A 21,925-nucleotide genomic window follows, 5' to 3' on the forward strand; every position below is an offset into this window, starting at 1 on the left:
GGGGTTGATACAGCACATTAAGCCAAAATCAAACGAACACATTGTGCCAGAAAAATGTGTTAATGCTGTTTATTAATTAAATAGGTTTCAGATTCCAGGATAAGAGGAAACATGGCCAACATTTAATGAACAAGCCTACATCTGAGTAATCTCAGCAACAGGACTGCATATATTTCAAGGGTTTTCTCACGCAGTACAATATGCCATGCAGAGCAATTTGGTGTAGTGGTTAAGGCATCAGGCTAGAAACTGGGAGACTGTGAGTTCTAGTTCTGCCTTAGGCACAAAGCCAGCTCGGTGACCTTTGGCCAGTACTCTCTCTCAGCCCTAGGAAGGAGGCAATGGCAAACCACTTCTGAAATCTTGCCAAGAAAAGTGCAAGGACTTGTCCAGGCAGTCTCCAGGAATCAGGCATGACTGAATGGAAAAAGAATGGGGTAAGAAAGTTATCCTGAAGCCTCCATCATAGGTATCCTCCTCCATTCATTAGGTTCCATTACCAGCCACCATGTCAAAATGATGGCATGTGCCTCATGACATAATCATGCACGTGATGCAATTATACAATTTGCCTCATGATGCCCAATGGAAGTACGTAAGTTGCATCATTTGTGATGACAGCAGGATGCAGATGTTGTCATTTGCTCCCTGCCCTCAGCAAATGCTCATGTCTGCAACCCTACTCCAATGTACCTGAGAACACAGTACAGAAACAAATGGGATTGTGCTTTTAGTCACTGTTCAATTGTTTCAGAAGGTGGTGAAGGCAGAGAGAAAAGGCAACGTTCATGATAAATAGAACAAGTGCATGAGGTAGGAAAATCAAAAGACAGGTGGCTCTTCTCCAAGTTCTAATGACTGTCCCCAGTTAGCACTTTTCCAGCATTAGCACTGGAAGAACTTTTCCTCTGTTACTGAAACACTTAAATTAATACAAACACCAATTCTCATGTTGATACTTTAAAATCCAAGTGACTTACCAAAATTATATATGAAACATATGCTGTCAGCAATTTATCAATCTCTGGCCTTCTATTTAGCTTCTATCCCAAGCTGTTATTTAACAGATCCAGGATTTAATATGGCATTAGCAACTTGTGATTTTTTGCCGATTTAGCCAATCATGCTTCAGATGAAACATGTCAGTGAAAGAAACGATGTTTCATCATGAACAAAATTAATTTCCTTAAACACAGCATTAAAATTACACCATTTGCTGTCTAAGTGTTCTTGACAGAACTCAACTGTTCCAGCACGGTTGAAATTCCATCCCAAAAACTAACTTTGTCTTAATCCATACATATCAGAGCTAGCAATGGTTTTCATCAGGTAGAGAAGCTACGTGAAGTTACCTCTTGCTATTTTAAAACAACATACTCTGCATTAAGGCCCTTTTGGGCTGAAACTTCGTGTGATGTCCCCATATTCACATTTTTGAGGGAGAAGATGCACATGGATAGATGATAGATAGACAGACAGACAGACAGAGCAAGTGCTTTTAAAGAGATGTTGAGGCACTGCCAGAGAAGTATTCCAAAGCTTTACTTCAAATAATTGCATAGGTTAAACTACTCATGTGTGAGAAAGCATGCTGGAAAAGGCTGCAGTGTCATCAGAATGTGTGGTTCTGGTAACTGAAAATTCTCATTATTGCAATATGTCTCTGCATGTTTGAAAGAGGCCATATAGGGCTATTAAAAGAAGAAAACCCTTTTACTGGAGAATTTTCATCTGGCCTGTAATAAACTATCTTCAGCAAAGTCCTTGGCTGCATAAAGGCTGTTCAGCTGTGATTTTTCCTGGGTGAAACCTATTAAATGAATTTAGCTTGTATTTGGGGGTGCAAATGGCCTTGGTTCTCTCAGCAGATGGACCTCTGAAGAGCTTTCAATGCCAACAACCATAGTATTCTTTGTTGACATCTTTCAAGGATGCAGCTTGGGGACATGATGCCTTAAATCCTATCTAAAAGGCCAGCTTCCAAAAGCTATTGACTTTCAATGTCCATCAAAGTTTTGCTTGGTCTCCCATATATTTAATGTACACTTGAAATAATATGGGAAGCCATTCAATATTTTAAGCTTGATATCTTCAATATATGATTGGGGCCTGATTCTCTCTCTTCTTTCCACTACATTCCAGTGAGATTGTTGAAGTCCTGAATAATTGCCTGGAGGTAGTAATAAAATCAGTGGGTATAATAAATGGAAACTGAATTCAGATGAGACAAAGCCATTCATGGTCCAGCACTGGCAACGACATTATTCTTCTGCAGAACTATTTATTTATTTTATTTATTTATCAAATTTGTCACCGCCCATCTCCTCCCACCAGAGGGACTCTTGGTGGTTTACAACAAAATACTCAATAAAACAATAAATATATAAAATACATTATAAAATTACATTTTATTAATAATATAGATAAAACTAAAGTCCAGATGGCTATATCTCATTCAATCTTCTATAATTCTTAGCATTTGCCATCATGAACAATGCACTTTATCATTGAAAAAGCCAACTCCCACTGACCTCAGTTTTTAGTTACTAATTACAGGAAGAGCCCCCGTAAAAAAAAATGTGTAGGTATATCAACATTCACTTATTTAATTTTTAGCTTAAGTATAAAGCAAAAGATATCATAAAATTATCCCACATGGCCTAACATATTTACTAAGTCTACATACACGTATAACATATATGCATGCCCACTAATTTCATATTTTTAAAAGAAGAAAATAAAGTGAGCAGACTTATTCACAGAAAGACAATGTGACATTCATTCTGTTCCAAGTGCTAAATCTATCCCCACTTTGAAAAGGAAGCCCTCGGGGGTGACAGAAGCAGGTGTAGGGGCTTTGAAGCTCTCTATCTAGATGCAAACTTTGTCCTCAGGATCCAATTTACCTTCCTCTCAAAGGAAGCACTTACAGAATTAGCTAATTCTCATCAGTCACTGGTAAAGCATATCTGTTCACACACATTTTATGTTAATGAGAACATGACACTTCCCACTTCAATGAGATCAAGGGGAAACTACTTACCAGTATACTTCCTCCAACTGTAGGCTGTCTTGCCAGACTGACTCCCATCCATTCATCATCTCTGTCTTCTTTACATGTCTTTCCACACAATGTTCCTCGAACATTAGCTAAAACAAATGCAGGAAGAAGGATGGGAACTTACAAAGGATAAAGATGGTAGTAAAGTTCTGTATCTCTACAGGAAATGGCACTATAGACAATCAACATTATTTTTTCTATCTGGTGGATTCAGAATGAATTCATGTTAGCATAATACATTTCTCAATAAAGGGAATACTTCATTGAAACAAGTTTATCAAGTTCATCAGAGACTGACAATGTTCTGCCATTCCTGCTTTTAGACATTCCGTGGAAAACCTATCTGAAATCATTATTAAGATATTGGCTAAGGAGTTACTTTCTAAAATGCTACAGTGGGAATTATATAAGAAAAGAAAGGACCTACTGGCCAATCTCTCTTAGCCAGGCACAGTCATTTTTGGCAAACTCCCACCAGCTATGATTCATAGACACCTAGGAATACTAGGTTGTATTAACACAGAAGATAGCAGGAAGCGTGGAGAGCAAATCATTCCAGGAATGGCAGGTCTAACATTTTCCTATCAACTTCAGAGAGCTATTACATCAAAGCACCAAGAGCACTTTTGGTTCATGGAGGAGGACAAAAGGTGCGGGACTACATCTGATGCAGAAACGCCCATTTCCAAATCAGTTTGGTTCTGCAACCTAACAGAAAATAGAAGCAGCAAGGAAGGACCATATTCTGTCCAATGGAATGAATGACTCTGATTCCAACCTCCTCCCATGCTATATCATTTCTAGTTTAAGAAGGCCATTTCCTGCACGTCAACTTGCCCACAAGTAGGTAAAGCAGAGTCAGAAGAGATTTTATGTGCAAGAAGGCTCTACGGTTCTTGGGAAGAAAAAAAGTGTTCAAAACAAAGAGTTAAGTGTGTGTTTATATACATGTGAAAGGGTTGTACTCATGCATACCTCGACCCATATCCAGCTCTGTGCACCTCCTATCAGGGTTAGTGTGAACCCGACATTTGAATACAGCTCCTGGGGACTTAACAGAAGCACTGTACTTAGAATCTGCCTTTGGGGCACCAACCAAGACCCTGAAAATCAAGAGCAAATAAATGTTTTAATTAACATCAGGAGAAACAAATACACAAGTTTCACAGTGACAGCTTTTTCTTTGTCTCTTGTTTTCCCACCAGTCATGTGAATCAGCGATCACCCACAGCAGCAAGGGAAGTCAAGGCGTTTCCTTCAGTTAATCCATGCATTATTTGAAGAAGAACCCAAGAATAACGGCATAGTAGAAATGTTTCTGAGTAGTATCATGTTCTCAATCTCATCCCCCAAAATATGCTGCTATGAAAGAACAAGAACACAAAGCTACAGCTCTGGTCTTTTGACAGGGTGAGACGGCCGTATCTTCTTATTAGCTAAAGCAAAAAAGAAAATCTCAGTCACTTGCCCCTGGATCCAAAGAGCTGAAGGCAGCAAATTCTGACCTTACCCATCAGCAAGAGATTCTAATTGCTGTAAACACAAAAACACAATCAAGAGAGAATCATTCCAGCCTGGAATGAGTAAGAATGCTGGCCTGGTAAGACACATTTGGTTTCAGCTTACTGCAATATAGGAACCCAGTCACTGTAGTTCTAATTTTGTAACTTAGTGTTATCTATGAACTCAACCTATTGTTGCTCATTCAACAAACAATGGTAACAATATGAGCTATGTCCATGCCCTATATTATGAGAATCTCCAACAAAAATAAGAATTCTACCCTTCAGAAAAGTCCATGCCTCTTCCATTTACCCCAAACTGATTTTTGGAATAAAGATACTAATACAGGAGTTGTCCTACACATTTATATTCCCTTTCTCCCACCCACCCCCAACCCATCCCGCAAAGTTCTTCTCAGGTCTGCAGCATGGTTGCTAAGGAAAGAGAAGAGGTGTCCTTAAATCAGGGCTGGGCAACATTTGGAGTACAGCCTCCCCACCTTCCTGAAAGCCATGGGGCGCTATCCAGTAACACTATGGCATCACTAGAAAGGCCAGGGTTGAGTTTTTTCACCATTTTTTTAAGGAGAGTTATGGTGGGAATGGGTACAAGCGGCCCCTCATTCACACTCTTAAAACTCCTATGGCACCAGAATGCCCCCAAATTACATCATTTTAGTGTCACAATTTGGCACTGCTGGGGACTAGAAACAGTCTACTCTTATCTTAAGGGTACAATACACAATTAATTTACAGTTCCAATTACCTCTTCTGTACTATATTTGTATATTAATATAATTGTTTTTTCTCTCTGGAGAAAAGATAGACAGACAGACACACACACACACATATACATATATATGCACCTAGAAAAATAACCTGACATGAAAGTTTTGCTGCTGTTTTGGCTCTGGCTGACTTCACTAAGGCCAGAAAAACTACACACTGAAACCTAAAACAAACATTAGAGGAGGTGGGGGGGGGGTACATTTACAGTTTGATTTCTCCTGAGTTTCAGAGGCTAAACCATTAAATCATAAGATTTTGACAAGGGCTACCTTCCAACTAATAATATTTTTACAAGTGAGAACAATTAACGGTCCAGATACCTAAATTTCAGGAAACTACAAAGCCAACAAACATTGAAAAGCTTTGAAATAGCAGCTTTAAGAACAGATGCCAGTGCACTGCTACCAAGCTCTGATCAAAATGCCAAATAGCTCACCTACACGTATGTATGACTATATATCATTCATTTAACTGACTGGCTCTATGAACTTGAAAACAGCCAAAAAGAAAAATGTCAATCTACAGAACCCAAATTTAAATTATAAGCAGTTGGTAAGAAAAAAAAATTAAATTTTAAAATAGAACAAACTGGCATGTAGAGTTATATTTTAGCTTTTGATGAATTCATTTCCACATTTCATCAGGTCAAAAAATAAAAAAATAAAAATCCCGAATATTTCTTCCTAGGCAAATCAAGAAGAAAACAGCCACCAGTCACCACAGTGAAAAAAAAAATAGATTAATTAATATCTTATGCATATTGCTGGAGAATATGCATAATTACAATATATATGTAGGCTAAATTATTGTTATTGCTATTATTGGCATTATAAATCATACTTGCCTCTCATCCTTTCTCAGGAGCTTTAGATGTTTAGAAGTAGCCTATCTGTTTCATCCTAAGGAGCAGAAGAGATCATGACAGTCCCAAGATCAGGTTGATTCTCTGTATCTGAACTGTGATAACAGTAGGTATTGCAAAATCATTTTGTGATTTGCAACGAAAGCTTTAGCAAGTGACAGCTGTATTCAGAATGGGGCAAGAAACATTCTTCCTTTGCCCTCCTCTGTCCCCTAGAACCTGCTTCTCTTGGTTTATTATTCATTTGGTTTTCAGACGGATCTTTTTATTCAAATACAGTGATTTACAATTATATTTTCCCTTCATTGAATTACTAATCTCTAGCTGGATTATACTTTGAAAAACAAATAAAAAGGCACTATGTTCCAGAATAATATATACAATAAAATCCAACCTGAAAAAGCAGAGGAAGTACACAACAGACAAGGCATTCACATTCTGTCCTGATTACCAGGAAACACACTGAGGCGAGGACTTGGTCTCTAATATTTATTAGTAGTACTTAACAAGAATCCTAACAAACTGAGAAAGCGTGGGAAAACCCAGCCATATAAACCCCAAAGGTTAAGGCGGTCCCGATCTGTGTCTCTTTGAATGGCTGAACAGTTCCTCAGTGCTACGCATGCGCTTGACAGTCTGGGTGAGAGCCCCCTGCTCGCCATCCTTACTCATGACACATTCTCCCTATAAAACTCCAAATTTTAAAATATAAAATGCAAAAAAAAAATGTTCTTTGAATATTTTGTCTAAAAGACATAAGGCTACAGTCAAGAATTTATCTGTTGGACTACTATAAAATAATATTTTAAAACTTTAAGACTGGCATCGCACATCCTCCCAAAACACCATCCAGATGCCAAAGAGGTCTTTCTGGGAGGGCTATTCTCTAAGTGAGGTATCAAAATTTCAGAGTCCTGACAAATAGCAAAGGACCTCAGATGATTATTCTAAAGTCCAAGTAGGTATCAGTGCAGCTCTTTAACAAGCAGAGAATAACTAATTGGACCATTTATATCCTATTTCCCATTGCTTTGTGAAGCTGGAATCCTAGGAAGGCTTCTCAGTCTTTGACAGTTAAGCAAAATGAAGTTTTGTTCAGTTCTACTTTATCATTACAGCCATTTTTCCTTCTGTTTATAGGAGGGCAACTGTATCTCTTCTTAAGATAGAGACATCAAGGTACCACACGCTCTGTACTTAAATTACTCCTCCATCCACCAAGAAGAGAAAATGTGTATACTCCATTATAATCTTTGCCATCAGAAGTGCATGTTCTTGGCTTTTTAAAGTACTTGTTAAAAACTTTGTTCTTCTTAAATGAGAGAGTTATGTAAACATTCAAAACAAGAAAATTAAAGATTCAGAAACATCAAAACTTTTCTCCAAAAGGGAACCAAACTAAGGATCAAATACATGTATAATATATATTATTCCCAGATATATGTATGTATGGCAGGGGTGGGTGGGGGAAGAATGCCCCTTCACACCACTTTGTCAACCATGCATCTGAAGGCAGTTCTATACCATTGCATCGTATCAGTTTTATAGCCTTAAAGAGCTGGCTGCTCACCCAAGCCTTGGACCTGGATATTAGGTGACCCTAGCTTCTATGAGTGGGGTGTTGGACTCAGGCATCAACACAATTGTATTGTATTGTATTATTGTTGTAGTTATTTATCTGTGTTATTCTTGATACATTAAATTGTCAATAGCCACCCAAAGTCACATGTGAAATGGGAGACCATACAAGACAGAGACAGAAAGCTTCAAGAATCCTAGGAATTGTTTGATGAGAGCATTGCTGTGAAACTAGAAACTCTTAGACTCTTCTCTCTTGAAGAGTGAAAATGGTTATTAACCTGGGGTTTAAACCAACTGTAGAGAATCACAGATCTACACCATATGAAATATGGTAAGATTAGTAAAACGACTTTCAGGCCAGACAGGAATAATTGCAACTTCTGTTTCAAACTATGCAATTCTTCCAAGAGCTTTGGCTTCAGGGACCAGCCCTACCATTGGACAGAGGGAGCAGTTTCAGTCAGCAGAACTGGGGAGTCATGAAGAGGGAATAAACACTTGTTTATTTAATTATTCCAAGACTAAACTGCCTCTCAAATTGCTTTTTAAAACATATTTTCTCAACTTTTTACTCTTCTTTTGTTAAGATTGTTGGTTTTGTTGTTGATCAACAATGGGATCCTAACATGGGATCAACAGAGTGGTTTGAAAACCACTCTGGACTCTTCAGGAGGAAGAGTGGAATAGAAATAAAATAACAAGAACAATAACTTATTATATATGTCTCCCAGGCATGGGAGAAGCACTTGTTAGAGTTGCTCTCTCAGCTGCCAAAATAACTTGATTGGCTTAAGGTAGCATTTCTCCAAATGCTGATTGCTACCTAAAAGGGGTGGGAGTTGCAAGACATAAATGGAGGGTTGCCAGGAGAATTACCAGTTTGATGCAAAAGTGTATTGAATGCAAAGCGAGGTGATGATTCCAAAGTTGTGTACGAAGTCTGAGTGCTATTTTGGTATGTTTGTTTTACACAATATGTTTGCCTTTCAAAGGATAAATAATCATGCCTGGAGGGACAAGGCTTCTATGCAAAGCTGTGGCCATCAGACCCAGCCTTCATTATGTAGAGAGAATTAGGACAGACAGGAAAGGGGGAAGGATGATAGGTTGCAGCAAAGAGAAAACTGCAAATATGCATTACAGGTACCAACCACCAAAGTAAAAAAAGAGTGATCTGCAAGTTAAAGCCTGCCAGTGTTTTCCAAGCTGCAGCAATTTAAACACAGTTTAAGAGAAAGTGATTTAACTCAAGGAAGGTCCTTTTTACTTTTTACCTGACTTTAGTGAATGAGAACGGCCTCAAAATTAAACCCAGTTTTCAAGAATTATGCAAAAGAAATAAGCTCAACCTTCCATTACAAACACAGGGTTTGGTGGTTGCTGTTTTGATGGTGTTGTGGGAACATTTTCTTGTTTTATTTTTTGCTTACTTCCAATGAAATGATTTTATTTTACAGAGTTGAAAGGTTCTGTTATTGTTTTATTGAACATACAGATTAAAATGTATGAGAGCCAGTTTGGTCTAGTGGTTAAGGTGCTGGGCTAGAAACCAGGGGGCTGAGAGTTCTAGTCCTGCCTTAGGCATGAAAGCCTAAAGGTGACCTTGGGCCAGTCACTCTCTCTCAGCCCAACCCACCTCACAGAGTTGTTGTGGGGAAAACAGGAGGAAGAAGGAGTATTTGGTATGTTTGCCGTCTTGAGTTATTTATATAAATAAGAAAGGCGGGATAGAAAATAAATAAATAAATAATGAAGTTTGAGAACCTCTGGCCTGAAGTTTAATGTATCTTGATTTGGTGAGAGAATCCCATCTGAAGATGAGGTGGAGACAAGAAAATTTCTTAAGCTGGGCCTGATTTTATCTAGTGGGAGAGATGTCAATAGTACAGTATGGGAAAAGAAATTGAAGGGCAGACTGCTCACTTTACTTTTAAGTGCTGAAATCTACCAAAACCATTGCTCTGGCACAAGTAATCTTTTGGAAACATTTAGCACACTTGTAAAGTAATGCTGTCTGTTCTTGGTCATGGAGTAAGAGCAGAAAATGTTATCTCACAAGTGCGCCAAATGTTTCTAGACGACTTCTTGCATAAGCAAGCAAGCTAAACAAAAAGTATTTAATTTTGATCTTGGGACTCTATTGCATTTTATCTAATGAAAAGGACCATAGCAAAATCCACAAAACACTAAAGGCTATACATTAGTATTCTTCAAACAAAATGCTTTTTTCTGAGCAAACTATGATCTATGACAAAGGCACAGTTGGGATTTCTGCCTGTATCTGACTTAAATTAATAGAAGCACACAATATAGAAATCATAATGGTATTAATCTGAGGCAGGATCCCAACTTAAATACATTAAAATCCTACTGATGTAAATGTAAGAATTAAGTATTTCTGTAAATACTCTCCAGCGAAGTCAACTAGAATTAAATATTTGTTCAATACCATTTTTGTCATTCATCTCTGCAGGATTCAACTGTTTCCACTACTGAGTCAATTTAAATAATTTAATTGGTTTCAGCAACCAAGTTTCACGGTAAAGCAAGATTCTGCAACCAAATTCTAGGTCAATGTTAGTTTTAAATGGGAATCTTCAATTTATTCTCCATTTAACTGAACCAATCTGCGTATGGCCAAATTTTATGAAATCTATTTATTTCCAGAAGCTTTGTCCCGACCACAATATTTCACAGGAAATTTTTATTTTGTTAGAAACTCTCTAGGTAACTATATGGGAAAATATGTAAAACAGGAAAAACAAGGTTGTTAGTTTTGTTTTGTTTTTTATGGTTACAAATTCCTCAACAGTTATATGTTTATGTTTTATTTCATATTTGGAAGAGACATTTATAGGAGCATCCAATGCAGGAATTCAACACAAAGCATCAAACAAAAAAAGGTAATCTTACATCTACTTTTACTCTATTTCCTTATGTTTTCCTTTATTTAAATCTTGTAACAATCTTGACGTTTGCAAAAGCTTATCTGCTTGTCAACCTTGGTTTCAAAAGGGAAATAACAAGAAGAACCAAAAATGAGTAATAAAACAGCAAGGTCTAGCAAATACATACATATATATATAAAACTATAGTTAAATGTAGAAGGAAGTTTTTCTGAACGTTATAACATTATAATCAATAGTTGCCAAATTCTGTAAAACTTGTTGATGCTTTTTGTTGCTATTTGAGATATGGAGGCTTGCTCTCACACTTTCAGCTGCCAGTCTTCTAAAGATATTGCTGGAATATTTAGCATATTCCATCTTTGCCACTAAAAGTATATAAAATGTTAATTCAGTCAATTTTACTGGTATACAAGTTTTGTGATATTTAATAGGATCCTCTCTCTCCTTTCTCACATGCATTATTTTATTTTTTTATTGCATTTATATCTTGCATTAATTCAATGAGTCTCAATGGCTTATATGATACATAGCATAGAAAAATACTAAAAATATCTATGATGTGAGCAAAAATAAGTAACGTAATCAGAAAACCCAAAACCAAAAGACACAATACACCCAGTGTAAAATACCGCAAAAATAAAAATAGAAAGGAATAAAAGGATATGTAGCATACAACACCCTGCACCAAAGAAGTAGGTCAATTTGCTTTTCAGAATTGACTCTAGGCTAACATAAGTGACAGGGTTTTGATTGTTTTGAATGACAGATGGTATACCACTCTCACCTTAGTGCTACCTTTCATAAAATAGGTGAATGGATAGCATCATCACATGATTAATTACTAAGTGGCACAAGACTAAATATCATCAAGGTGGACTCAAATATTTCCTGATGCTGTTCCTGGAGAAAAAACAAAACGTTTAATAAGCTTTCCAGCTGGTATGGGCTCCAAGCCTTCCATGAATGCAGGCAAGGGAAGGAGACTATAAGAGAATACATTTCACAGTATTTCCTATCCTTTTCTATCTCCCCATATTATCAAGTAAGAGAAATGCAAGGTAGGACAGAGGTTCACTAATGGCTTTAAGCCCTTGAATAACTAAAAATGTGATGCCAGCTAGGAGGTGAAATGATTGAATCTCATTTTCAGTGCATCTTCTGGAATATATGAGACATCCTGGGACATAATTGGAAGATGCATGATGTAGGAACCTTGCTGAAGCCAAGCTGGTCATAAACCTACATGAAGGACCACCTGAGAACTCTGTTTTTACTGAGTTCCATCATAAAAACATTCATTTTGACTAAACAATCTCTAATAGCACTAGTACAGCATGTTATACAATGCATATCTTCAGTTTCCTTACTAGAAATGTCTTATGTGTATTCTATAAGTGTACCAGAAGCCAGTCAGCCAAATATATGTTAAAGTCTGTGACTAAATCAAAGTGTCTAATGCAGCCTTTTTCAACCTTTTGACCCTGGAGGAGCCCTTGAAATATTTTTCAGGCCTCGGGGAACCCCTTCACATTCAAGCTGAAATATAGGCCAGCAGTTACAAAATTATTATATTCATTTCACATGTAGGCCTGTATACATGCATTAACAGTGTTCTTAAACTAAAAATAAATAATGAAACTTACGTCTTTAATGTGAAGTTGCCCAAATTTGAAATATTTTTTTAAATAAATTGTGATCTCCCAAGGAACCCCTAGTGACCTCTCACAGAACCCCAGGGTTCCACAGAACCCTGGTTGAGAAACCCTGATCTAATGTAATTTTTATGGCTATTTATTGATTCTTGAAAATATAAGGTGTGCTGATATCCATGGACGACATTTACAGCATTCTTCTCCCTTTCTCCACCATTTCTTCCTAGTCGAGTACAAATAGTGGCATGTGAAATGAATGGTAAAGAGACGAGCCAGACTATACCTGGATGCAAGGATGGAGCCAACAGACTTAAGATTTATTTTTTCTTCATTTTGCTTCCTGACTTTGCTAGGCATTGTGTGATATCCCAGTGCATGGTGTATGATCTCTCTGTGAACTCACACTATGCTGACAGTCTGGCAGAGGGCCACAGAGCAAATGCTGATGCTGTTATTTAAGAGCTGGCCCTACTGTGAGACACCCACCACAAGGAGATGCTGAGAGATGGGAAACAGGCAGCATTTTCAATTCATGCCCTTAAACTGGCCTAGTGTGTTCTGATGAGTTGAAGGATGTTCTCCCATTGCTCAGAGACAACTAAGGGCCCATCTGACATTTATATGTTAAAAGAAGAAATCCCCTTCTTTCAGGCAGTAAAAGTATTTCAAGTTAGCTTTACTTCCCATCAAATGAATGCATAAGCAACTATGCCTTCAGGGTGTTTTTGCCTTCCTATCTTGAGCCTTAGCTCTACTGCATTTTGTAATATATTGGATAGCAGGTACACTGTGCAAGGTCATTACACATTAATCACTACACCATATTGGGCCTTAATGTTCAGACCAGGAGGATAGGACCAAAGGAGTCAGAAAGCACACACAATACGTCCAGCATGATGGGCTCAAACAGTGTTGAAGCCAATGGGATTTCAGGATAACCCTTCTGACAGTGAACCCTCTGTTTGCAAATTATCATCTGCTCCTGGCTAAGAAGCTCTCTTTGGAAACCTAGAAGTGTGGTATCTATAAGAAGGGCCACACTTCAAGGTATGATGCATGTCACAGAGCAGACAAGCAGATGTCAGGCCTGGAGCTGAGAAATGCTCTGAAAGTGAAAGCTCAAGTGCTGCTTTGTCAGCTAATCTCAGAATGGCAATAAATTACACAGATAAAACAGTTTTAAAATAGCTAACTAACTGTGGCCATAGTGGCCAAAGTAATTTTAATAGGCTAAGTTAGAAGAGGGCTTTCATCTGATGTTAACCAAATAGCCTCCACTGCACATCAAGAACAAGGACTGAAATGCAGATAAAGACCCCATTTCACATTTTCAGGGAAAACATCAGTTCAAATTCTACCCACTGTCTCAAGCAAGAGGAGAAAAAAGCACACCAAAAACATTGTATTTGCTAGTGTCAGTTTTCTGGATGATCACCTATTATTGGACATTGCTGACTTCTGGGTGGAGGGCACTAGGTTATTGTTAATTGAAAGAATACTATTTCTAATGGTTTTTTAAGTCACTGGCAGAACCTAATCCTGTAATTGATTCCATCTCAACCTGTCTGTATCACCCCAGAAATGACCTTCCCTGTTACTTGTTAAACTTCTCTCACACATAAATGCCTATAAATAAATATATGCTACATAAACACTTGCGCAACTCCTTCCATGGAGCAATCAAAGGAACTGTGAAACTTTTCTCTCTATTGTATGACAGGGAAAAACTGAATTTTCCCCTGCAGAGACTTCGCAGCATTCTGTCTACTGCAGCTTTTCTCAGCCTGAAGCCCTCTGGATCATAACTGTTATCAATCCAAATCATCATGTTCCAAGTCCATGGATGATGGGAGGTGTAGTCCACTTCATATGGAGGGGCCTAGGTTGGGGAAAACTGCCGTACAGAAAAAAAACATGAGCAATACATATATTCTGTATATGATATAAATTCAGTTTATACTTATACTGAGTTCCTAACTGATCACCTAACCTTCTAAGACAACAAATAATCTACAAAGACACCCTTTCCAGCTTTTGTTCCCTTTACTGGAAATAGTCTTAGCTCCCTGGGCTATACATATAACCCCAATGATTTTATTCCCAATATGTAGGGTTTTGAGCCTGTTAGTAACATTGGTCATGACACCCAGAAGAAATCTCCACGAACAAGTTAAACTGATCTCTAGGTACATACGCTGGGATTTCACACGGTTAGTAGTGCAATGCCCTGCATCTAGCCTCACAGGAAAAAGGCTGGCTACTTGCAGAAAGAATGCTGGACTAGGCAGAATGTTGGTCTGGTACAGAGAGCACTTCTTCACACATTCAGTTCCTTGCTGAACCTTCCTTCAAATCTGCTTTCATGTTAAGAGATTCAGAAGGAACTGAGCAAAGAGTTGGGCTCCACGGCCTAAACAACCCCTTCTAACTCTGTGATTCTATAAGTACCATGTAGTAATGGTCATTTGCTTAAAGCGCATTATGGGATTAGACAAATTCAGAAAGGCTAAGACAATCAATAGTAATTAGCCATGATGACTACATATTATTTCCAGTACAGAAGGCAGCAAGCCACCAAGTATCAACCTGCAAGAAAGAAATAATGGAAGAGAACTATGCACTTTATATTTTGTTCATGGGATTTCCAGACTCAGAGGCATCTAGCTAGCAACTGAGGACAAGGAGATGCTAATCAATAAAGGGTCAGACCCAACAGAATCACCAGAAATTTTCTCAGAATGATATGAGATTTAGACTCTACAGTCAGAATAGGATAATGATTAAGCTTTTAAGCACATGAAGTGAGGCAACCTCTTAACCAACCTCACATACATTAGCCCTCTGAAGTTGTCCAGACAAGAAGCACAACTATGAGTACCAATACTACCTTTATTGTAAGGATGCATTAACAGAATCTTGCAAATCTTAAAGCATTTCTGTCCTCCTCTCCTTTTACTCTCCAGAGAACTAGGGAGGGTCCCTTCTGAAATGCCTCCCACACACACCCCTCCTCCTGTGGACTGAGATATCTTTTACCTGATGGTTGTCCAGTCTGTGACTCTTCCTCCTGTCTCCCAAGGCCATCCCCACATACCATTACACGTATGATACATGGTTCTTAAATAGAGCATTCTAACAGAGCCTGATTAGCAGAGTGTGTTTGGGTGCATACACACCCATGCATGCAATTTCTATCCACAAAACTCATGTTATAAAAATCTTCATTAATAGCACCTTTTACAAACACATAGAATACTGTGTTTCTCCAATCAATGGGTGCTAGAGAGTCACTTTTAGCTTCATGATTCCTGTCTCTTGTGGCTATCCCACTTTTGAAAGGAAGACCAAATACATACCATGACATAATAAGAAAGAGGTCTTTCAACCTATTTCTTGCCCAATATTATTTGAGCAGCTCCGTATCAGTAAACACTCCAATGGAAGTTGACAAGCAAAGTCCAAAAGTCCTTGTGAATCAAAGAGAATGACAGCCATTCATTTTAGGGGCTGACTCTAAAGTTGAATGCATCTATTGATATCACAAAGTGCTACAGTTCCAAAGCCACTGGTGTAAGAAATAGAGCACCATCTATCAGAAAGAAATACAGGGAAGCATTGTGAACATTTGCAGGAAGGCAGGCAAATGAATCCTGCCTTCAAAGGATTCCAGGTGAATTTAGATCCATCTCATCTAGAGGGCAACTTGCACAGAACCCCCATTACAAGGATAAAAATGTATATACATTCTTTTACCCCATAGCACTTTGGTTTTACACACAATAAACATGTCACCAGTAAATACTAAAGTAGGCAGAAAGCTGTTGTTGTTGGCATCATTTTTAATCACCGCTGAAAGTATTTCTCTCTTCGTCCCATTACAGCCTTGGATGCCAACAGTTATTTATAGAGGGCTGCATTCAGCTCTTTAACTGTGGAAAATGCAAGCAGCATGAAAAGAATGTACGCTTCCCAAACCTGCCGAAAGTTGTGAAGGTTGGTATGATTATTCTCCTCTGGCACAACCAGAGTGATTAAGTTACATCCTCAAAGCATCTGCTGCTCAGATTATGGGCTCTTGAGTAGTTCCTGAGACACAGCTGAGAATAAAGATAACCAAATGACACATATGTGCCACTTGGTGAGGCCTAAGAGACAGGTGCTCCACTAGCTACTAAGTCCAGACTGTGACGGAGAATCCTGGATCATATATGATGGCCGGTGGCAGTCATTCATTCATTCGACATATGGAATCAATCATACAAACCCTGAGCATCTATGCGGCCAACCTATTTTTGAAGGCTATATTCATGGGGTGATACAACCTAACATCCCACCCACCCAAAACTGGATTTCAGGGCTCAGCAGAAATTAGACTGAGATTTTGGTGGCTTAAGGCCACAGTACTGTTCCAGAGGGAGTGGAAAGAGCTGTAGTGGTTGATGCACTGATGCCTAATGGGCAGGGTCACCCACTGTTTGGGTTTACTGTGAGAGAATGGTATTTTCTTTATCTAAACTGCTTTAAGGATTTGTTCAGACCTTGCATTACAGTTTTCATGTATTTTTACTCACTTCAAAATGTAGAAAATTGGGCTGCTGGTTTTTTGAAAACTTTAGTGTACTCTTGGGGACCACAGAAAAGAAAAACGCATGGGAACTGTAGCTGGCCCTAGGCCTCTGGTTGCTCACCCCTATGCCTACCAATAACAAGGAAAAATACTTTCACATGCAAAAAAGTGAGCAGCTGGCACTTTGCAATGCTATTTCCTGCCCCATCCACCACTTTAAACAAAAAATCTTAACAGATTTTGCAGTTTCACTGAGGAAGCCAGTAAATTGAGATATGGCACTATTTTCTCAAATCAGCTAAGAGAGATAAAATATTATTTTTAATTGATGGCTAGCTAACACAAGGTCATAATAGCTATTGTGTTGTTTTTTAAAAAAAAGCATGCACTGTTTTTAAATGTTGTTTAATTTGCAGTTTCCAGGAATAGTCCATACTTGTTCCATTTCACTACATCCAGGATGGAACAACGTTACTTTAATAGTAGAAACCAAGTGACCTTGATTGTACCAGAGGCTAAGTCAGCACAACTCTAGCCTTCCTCTTATAGATCTTCTGCAAGAGCTAATACACAAATGCTTAAAAACAGATTCATATTACTATTCTGTAGTTGTGAGAGATAACATTTTTGCTCACACACACACAATATATACCCACACATACATATTCACAGATACACACACTACCCCAATGCACCTCTTTAACAGCTGAACTGAAAATACTCAACAACTTATCCAGTAATGTAACTAATGCTACTTGGCTCATAAACTGGCCTCTGCCAGCCCGGTAACCTCCAAGTGTGGTAGGACTGTAAGTCTCAGGATTTTCAGCCAGATTTCAGTCTTGCTGACAAGGAATTCTGGGAGCTGTAGTCCCAACATATCCAGAGGGTGCCTAGTTGGGGAAAGTTGACCTAAGGCCAGGATTCTCAAATTATAAATTATGAAAACTGTTCCCCGCCCCCTGTGAATAAAACTATTGGATTGGGCAAAAAAATAAATATATCACTGACTTTAAATATAAATCTAGATAGCTGTTTTGGATAGCTGATCGCATAACTTCGATCAAATTAAAAAAAAAACTGCAACCACTCCAATTGCTTATGATCCCTGGAGGGTCGTGACCCCCAGTATGAGAACTATTACCCTAAAACATTAAGATTAACAGCTCTGAGAGGAATTGAGAGCAAAACTATCATTTTCTTCTGCCCTTTCCCCAAAGCTGTCAAACCAGGAAATAAAAACCCTACAGGTAAATTCACTATTGACCTCATTAATTCTATGTGTTTGCTTCAAATTATCCAGATTTGGTGCAAGAGCCAAATTTTTTGGCTTGAAGAGCCAAAAAAGAATCTCCTATAAGGAAGGGAAAAACGAACTTTCTCACTAGGTCACTGCTTTTTAAAGGTGACAACTTGTGCTCAAAGAAAAGCAACTGTGGAATATTGAATTCTGGTTTAATGCAGCATGTTTGTTTGTTCTTGGTTTAACATGCCTTGCAAACAAGCAAATTATGGGTTATTCAACACACACTACTTAAGCAAATCACAGTTTAGTGCAGTGCTTCAATTAGGATGAAGTTCCTACACTTTTGCAAATGCTTTGCTTTTAATTAAAAAGCTGTAGTCTTCCAAATACAGCTCTGGAAAATACTCTCCAGATTATACTGCAAGCAGATATCAGCGAATGAGCCCCATTTGTGAGGTTGTTAGCTGTAGCTGTCTGATTTCTTTTGCAAACTAACACTAGACTTAATGGGCTGGTTCAGGAAAGTAGTTCGTCAATTCTTACTTTGCACTGGATTATCCAAATTACTATTTCCAGCCTTACAAATATCCTACCTCTCAAACCTAGGTATCTACAAGCCTCAAACAGATTTGGTTGCTAGCATGTTCGCTCCTAGCTGCTAACCTCCCTCCAAAACAATTTCCTGTAAAAATGCTCATTCTAAAAACTCACAAATAAGGAGATTTCACCCGTTTCTTCACTCAATCCACACTTTTGCTAAGAATCTCACAAAATGAAGTGTTTGCATGACATATTTATTCATGCTTAACTGAACCATGATTTACTCCATTATCCCAATATTCTCTGCTGACATAACACACCAAACCATGAACAAACTATGTTGGCTAAATTCGTGTACCACTTCTGCTGAGCAAAAATGTGGCTGGCTACTCTCAATGGGTTTGGTGAACCACACCACCATCTAAAACACAACATACAGAACACAAAATGGGTTTCTAGAGTTCCTTATCACTGGATCGTTGTCCATTCCCAGTCTACCAGAATCAATTTAACTTAAGGATCATCTCTCCCATGGAGTTCACACATTACCTTGTCCCCAACACTCTCCTCTTAGCATGCACACACAAGCACATTCAGATAAAGTAATAGCACTACCAATGATCATTCCACTTGGAACCTGCATCATTTTTCATATAGGTGTACTATTTTGTTTATATGTGCATATACTGGGGCAAAAATGTTTAGAGGAAGCTAGGAAAAAAACAATCCATTTCCCTTCCAGATGCTAAAAGGCGGCCAAACAATATATTCCCTCATGTGTATGAGAGGAAGGAGGAACACCTGACTGCAGAAATCCCGTATTAACCATTTTCTCTCTTTCATACAATCAATAGCACTCAGGCAACCCAAATTTAATTTGAGCCACAGCTTCTTCAGGGCATAGGGCAGAAACCCGTGTGACTGAGTAAGTCACACGAGTGGTCCTGGATAGGTTTAAGAGCAGGAGGTGCTACTCATAGCAATTCTTAAATACATCCCTTCCAAATCATCACTCAACTGCCAAGATATAGATTTGTTCTCTGCTGTTGCAGGGGGTTGGACTTGATCCCACAGATTTAAGGCACAGGACGGGTGGATTCAGAAGAAACTTGCCAGTCACTACAACAAGGTAATACAGAGCCAATACCCCCAAGGAATTGTGGGTTCTTCTCTGGAAGTTTTCAGGCTGAAGCTACATAAGAGCCATCTATTGGAGATGCTCAGTCTCTCATTTTGGGGATCAAAACTTGATGGCCCACGACTCTATGAGGAAGCTTTTTATTGTGCAACCACATTCACAGAATTTGGGCAAGGCTTTTATTGCACAACCCCATCTTATTCCTGAGATTTCCCAGAGAATCCATACTTTGCTGGCTTTCCTTGTAACTCTCCATCTTTTTCCACCACACCTTCTGCTTGGTTCCCACCCAGAAACTGTTAATGAAAAGGAAGAAAAAGAATAGCCGGTGGTCCTGGATTTGCAAGCAACTTTTCAGCATATGCTTGAATTCACACACAATGTATTTGGCCAGCTTTGCTTAACTAGACCCTGATTTACTTGTAGGCTTTGCATAAAATCCTGGACTATAAAAAAAAAAAAAGTAACCAACCGCACACAGCTCGCACCATGCACTCAGCTAAAGCGTAGTCGGGTGGTTTGTAGCTGAGGGAGTCAAAGAAACACCATTTCACCTCTGCGCATGTCCAGAGCGGCTCTAACCGAGGGTTTCATGGAGGCAACTGGCTGCTAAGAACGGAGCTGGCTCGTCAGAAGACTTCATTTAAAACAACCTTCTCAGAATCTTCCTTTTTCTATGGGGGTGGAGGGAGATAAAAATTGGGCAAATTCACAGAAGGGATGAAAAGGGAAAAGGTGCGCTCCCCTCTCTTGGGAAGGACCTGACTACTCACCATCGGGTATTGTCGTAGTAATGCTCCAGCACCGAGTACCCGAAGAAAGAGTTATTGGGTCCTTGATAAATCACGGGATGATCCAGATCGATGTTATAGGAGTAAACCAAAGCCACGGAAAGCGTCGCCACTAGGACTTTAAATCCACCCCGCTTGCCCTCCCAGGGAAGTCCAGCCATTCTCTAGGTTTCAAAGTGCGCCTCTTCGCACGCCGGCTGCGGGAAGCCCTCTCGGGCGCTCGCTGGCTTCGGGGCAGAGGAGAGCCGCGCGCCCGCCCGCGCTTCGGCTGTGACGGGGGCAGGAGAGAAGAAAACGCCGCCGCAGCAGCTTGTAGCATTCAAACAGCTCCTCCGCCAGAAACAATTGAAAGGGGAAAAAAGGGAGGGGGGCGATTAAGCCGACGTCTCCGAGTGCGCGTCGTCCCGCTAAAGTCTCGAGTAGCAGCGAAAGGCGCAGCTAGCGAAGTTCGGGCTCCTTCTGAATTCGGAGCTCCACTTCACGCCAATCCCAGCCCAGGTCGCGCGGGGCCACCGTCCTCCTGCTCTGGGACGCCGCCGTCCAACAAAACGCCGTAGCCGTGGCGCCCCCTGGCGACCTCTCTAAGAGGCGCAGTAAGGCGACTCTTCCCGAAACGTTGGCGCTGCAAGAAGCCTTTCCCTCCGCGTTTCCGGGCCGGCTGCGGGCGACGTTTACGTGCCCCGCACGGTGGCTGTGCTCGAGCAACCAGTCGCCGGAGTAAAATGGGGTTGGGAATTTATGCGCAGTGCGTGATACGAAGGCACTCGATTGGGCGAATGAAGGCAGTTGGGTTGAATAAACCATGGCTTGGTTAACTCTAGGTTGGACTGAATGATGGGGAGTGGTAGGTTCCTATCTTTTAGCAGGCCATAAAACCACTATCACCCATAATGTTTCCAAATTTTGCCCAGCTGCTACAACAGTGAGGCAACAAATATTGTCCAATAAAGTTGCATTTCTATGATACCTTTAAAATCCCCCCTTTCCTTCCTTTGCTTCTGTAACTCATTTAACTTCTTGTAATTGCCATTTTTAATGTGTATTTTATTTATTTTATGTATGTATGCATGTTGATGCATGTTGGTCAAAGACCGTAATAATGGTTTAGCTGTTCAACAAAGTGACAGTGTATTTGCAACTGATTACCATCATCATTCTCATTATTATCCTGATCTACCTCCAACCTGCCTTTTCTTGTCCTCATAACAACCCTTCGGAGTGGATGGGGCTAAGAGAAGTGACTGCCCAAGTGAGGTTTATAGTTCTAGGATCTGAATCCTGTTTTTT

General features: G+C 39.4%; 1 protein-coding gene across 1 annotated transcript in view; it reads right to left on the reverse strand.

Annotated features, from left to right (window-relative positions):
• The window catches only part of ITGA9 (integrin subunit alpha 9), a 245,912-nt gene extending 224,851 nt beyond the window's left edge, over window positions 1–21,061 (reverse strand). Inside the window, exons 1-3 of the mRNA XM_063304073.1 lie at window positions 20,621–21,061; window positions 4,037–4,164; window positions 3,044–3,150 (exon numbers count right to left, since the gene is read on the reverse strand). Coding sequence (XP_063160143.1) covers window positions 3,044–3,150; window positions 4,037–4,164; window positions 20,621–20,799 — 414 coding nt within the window. The 5' untranslated portion in view covers window positions 20,800–21,061. The remainder of the gene's footprint in view (window positions 1–3,043; window positions 3,151–4,036; window positions 4,165–20,620) is intronic.
• Between the last annotated feature and the right edge of the window lie 864 nt (window positions 21,062–21,925).

The sequence above is a fragment of the Candoia aspera genome, chromosome 4, assembly GCF_035149785.1.
Source record: "Candoia aspera isolate rCanAsp1 chromosome 4, rCanAsp1.hap2, whole genome shotgun sequence".
NCBI lineage: Eukaryota > Metazoa > Chordata > Lepidosauria > Squamata > Boidae > Candoia > Candoia aspera.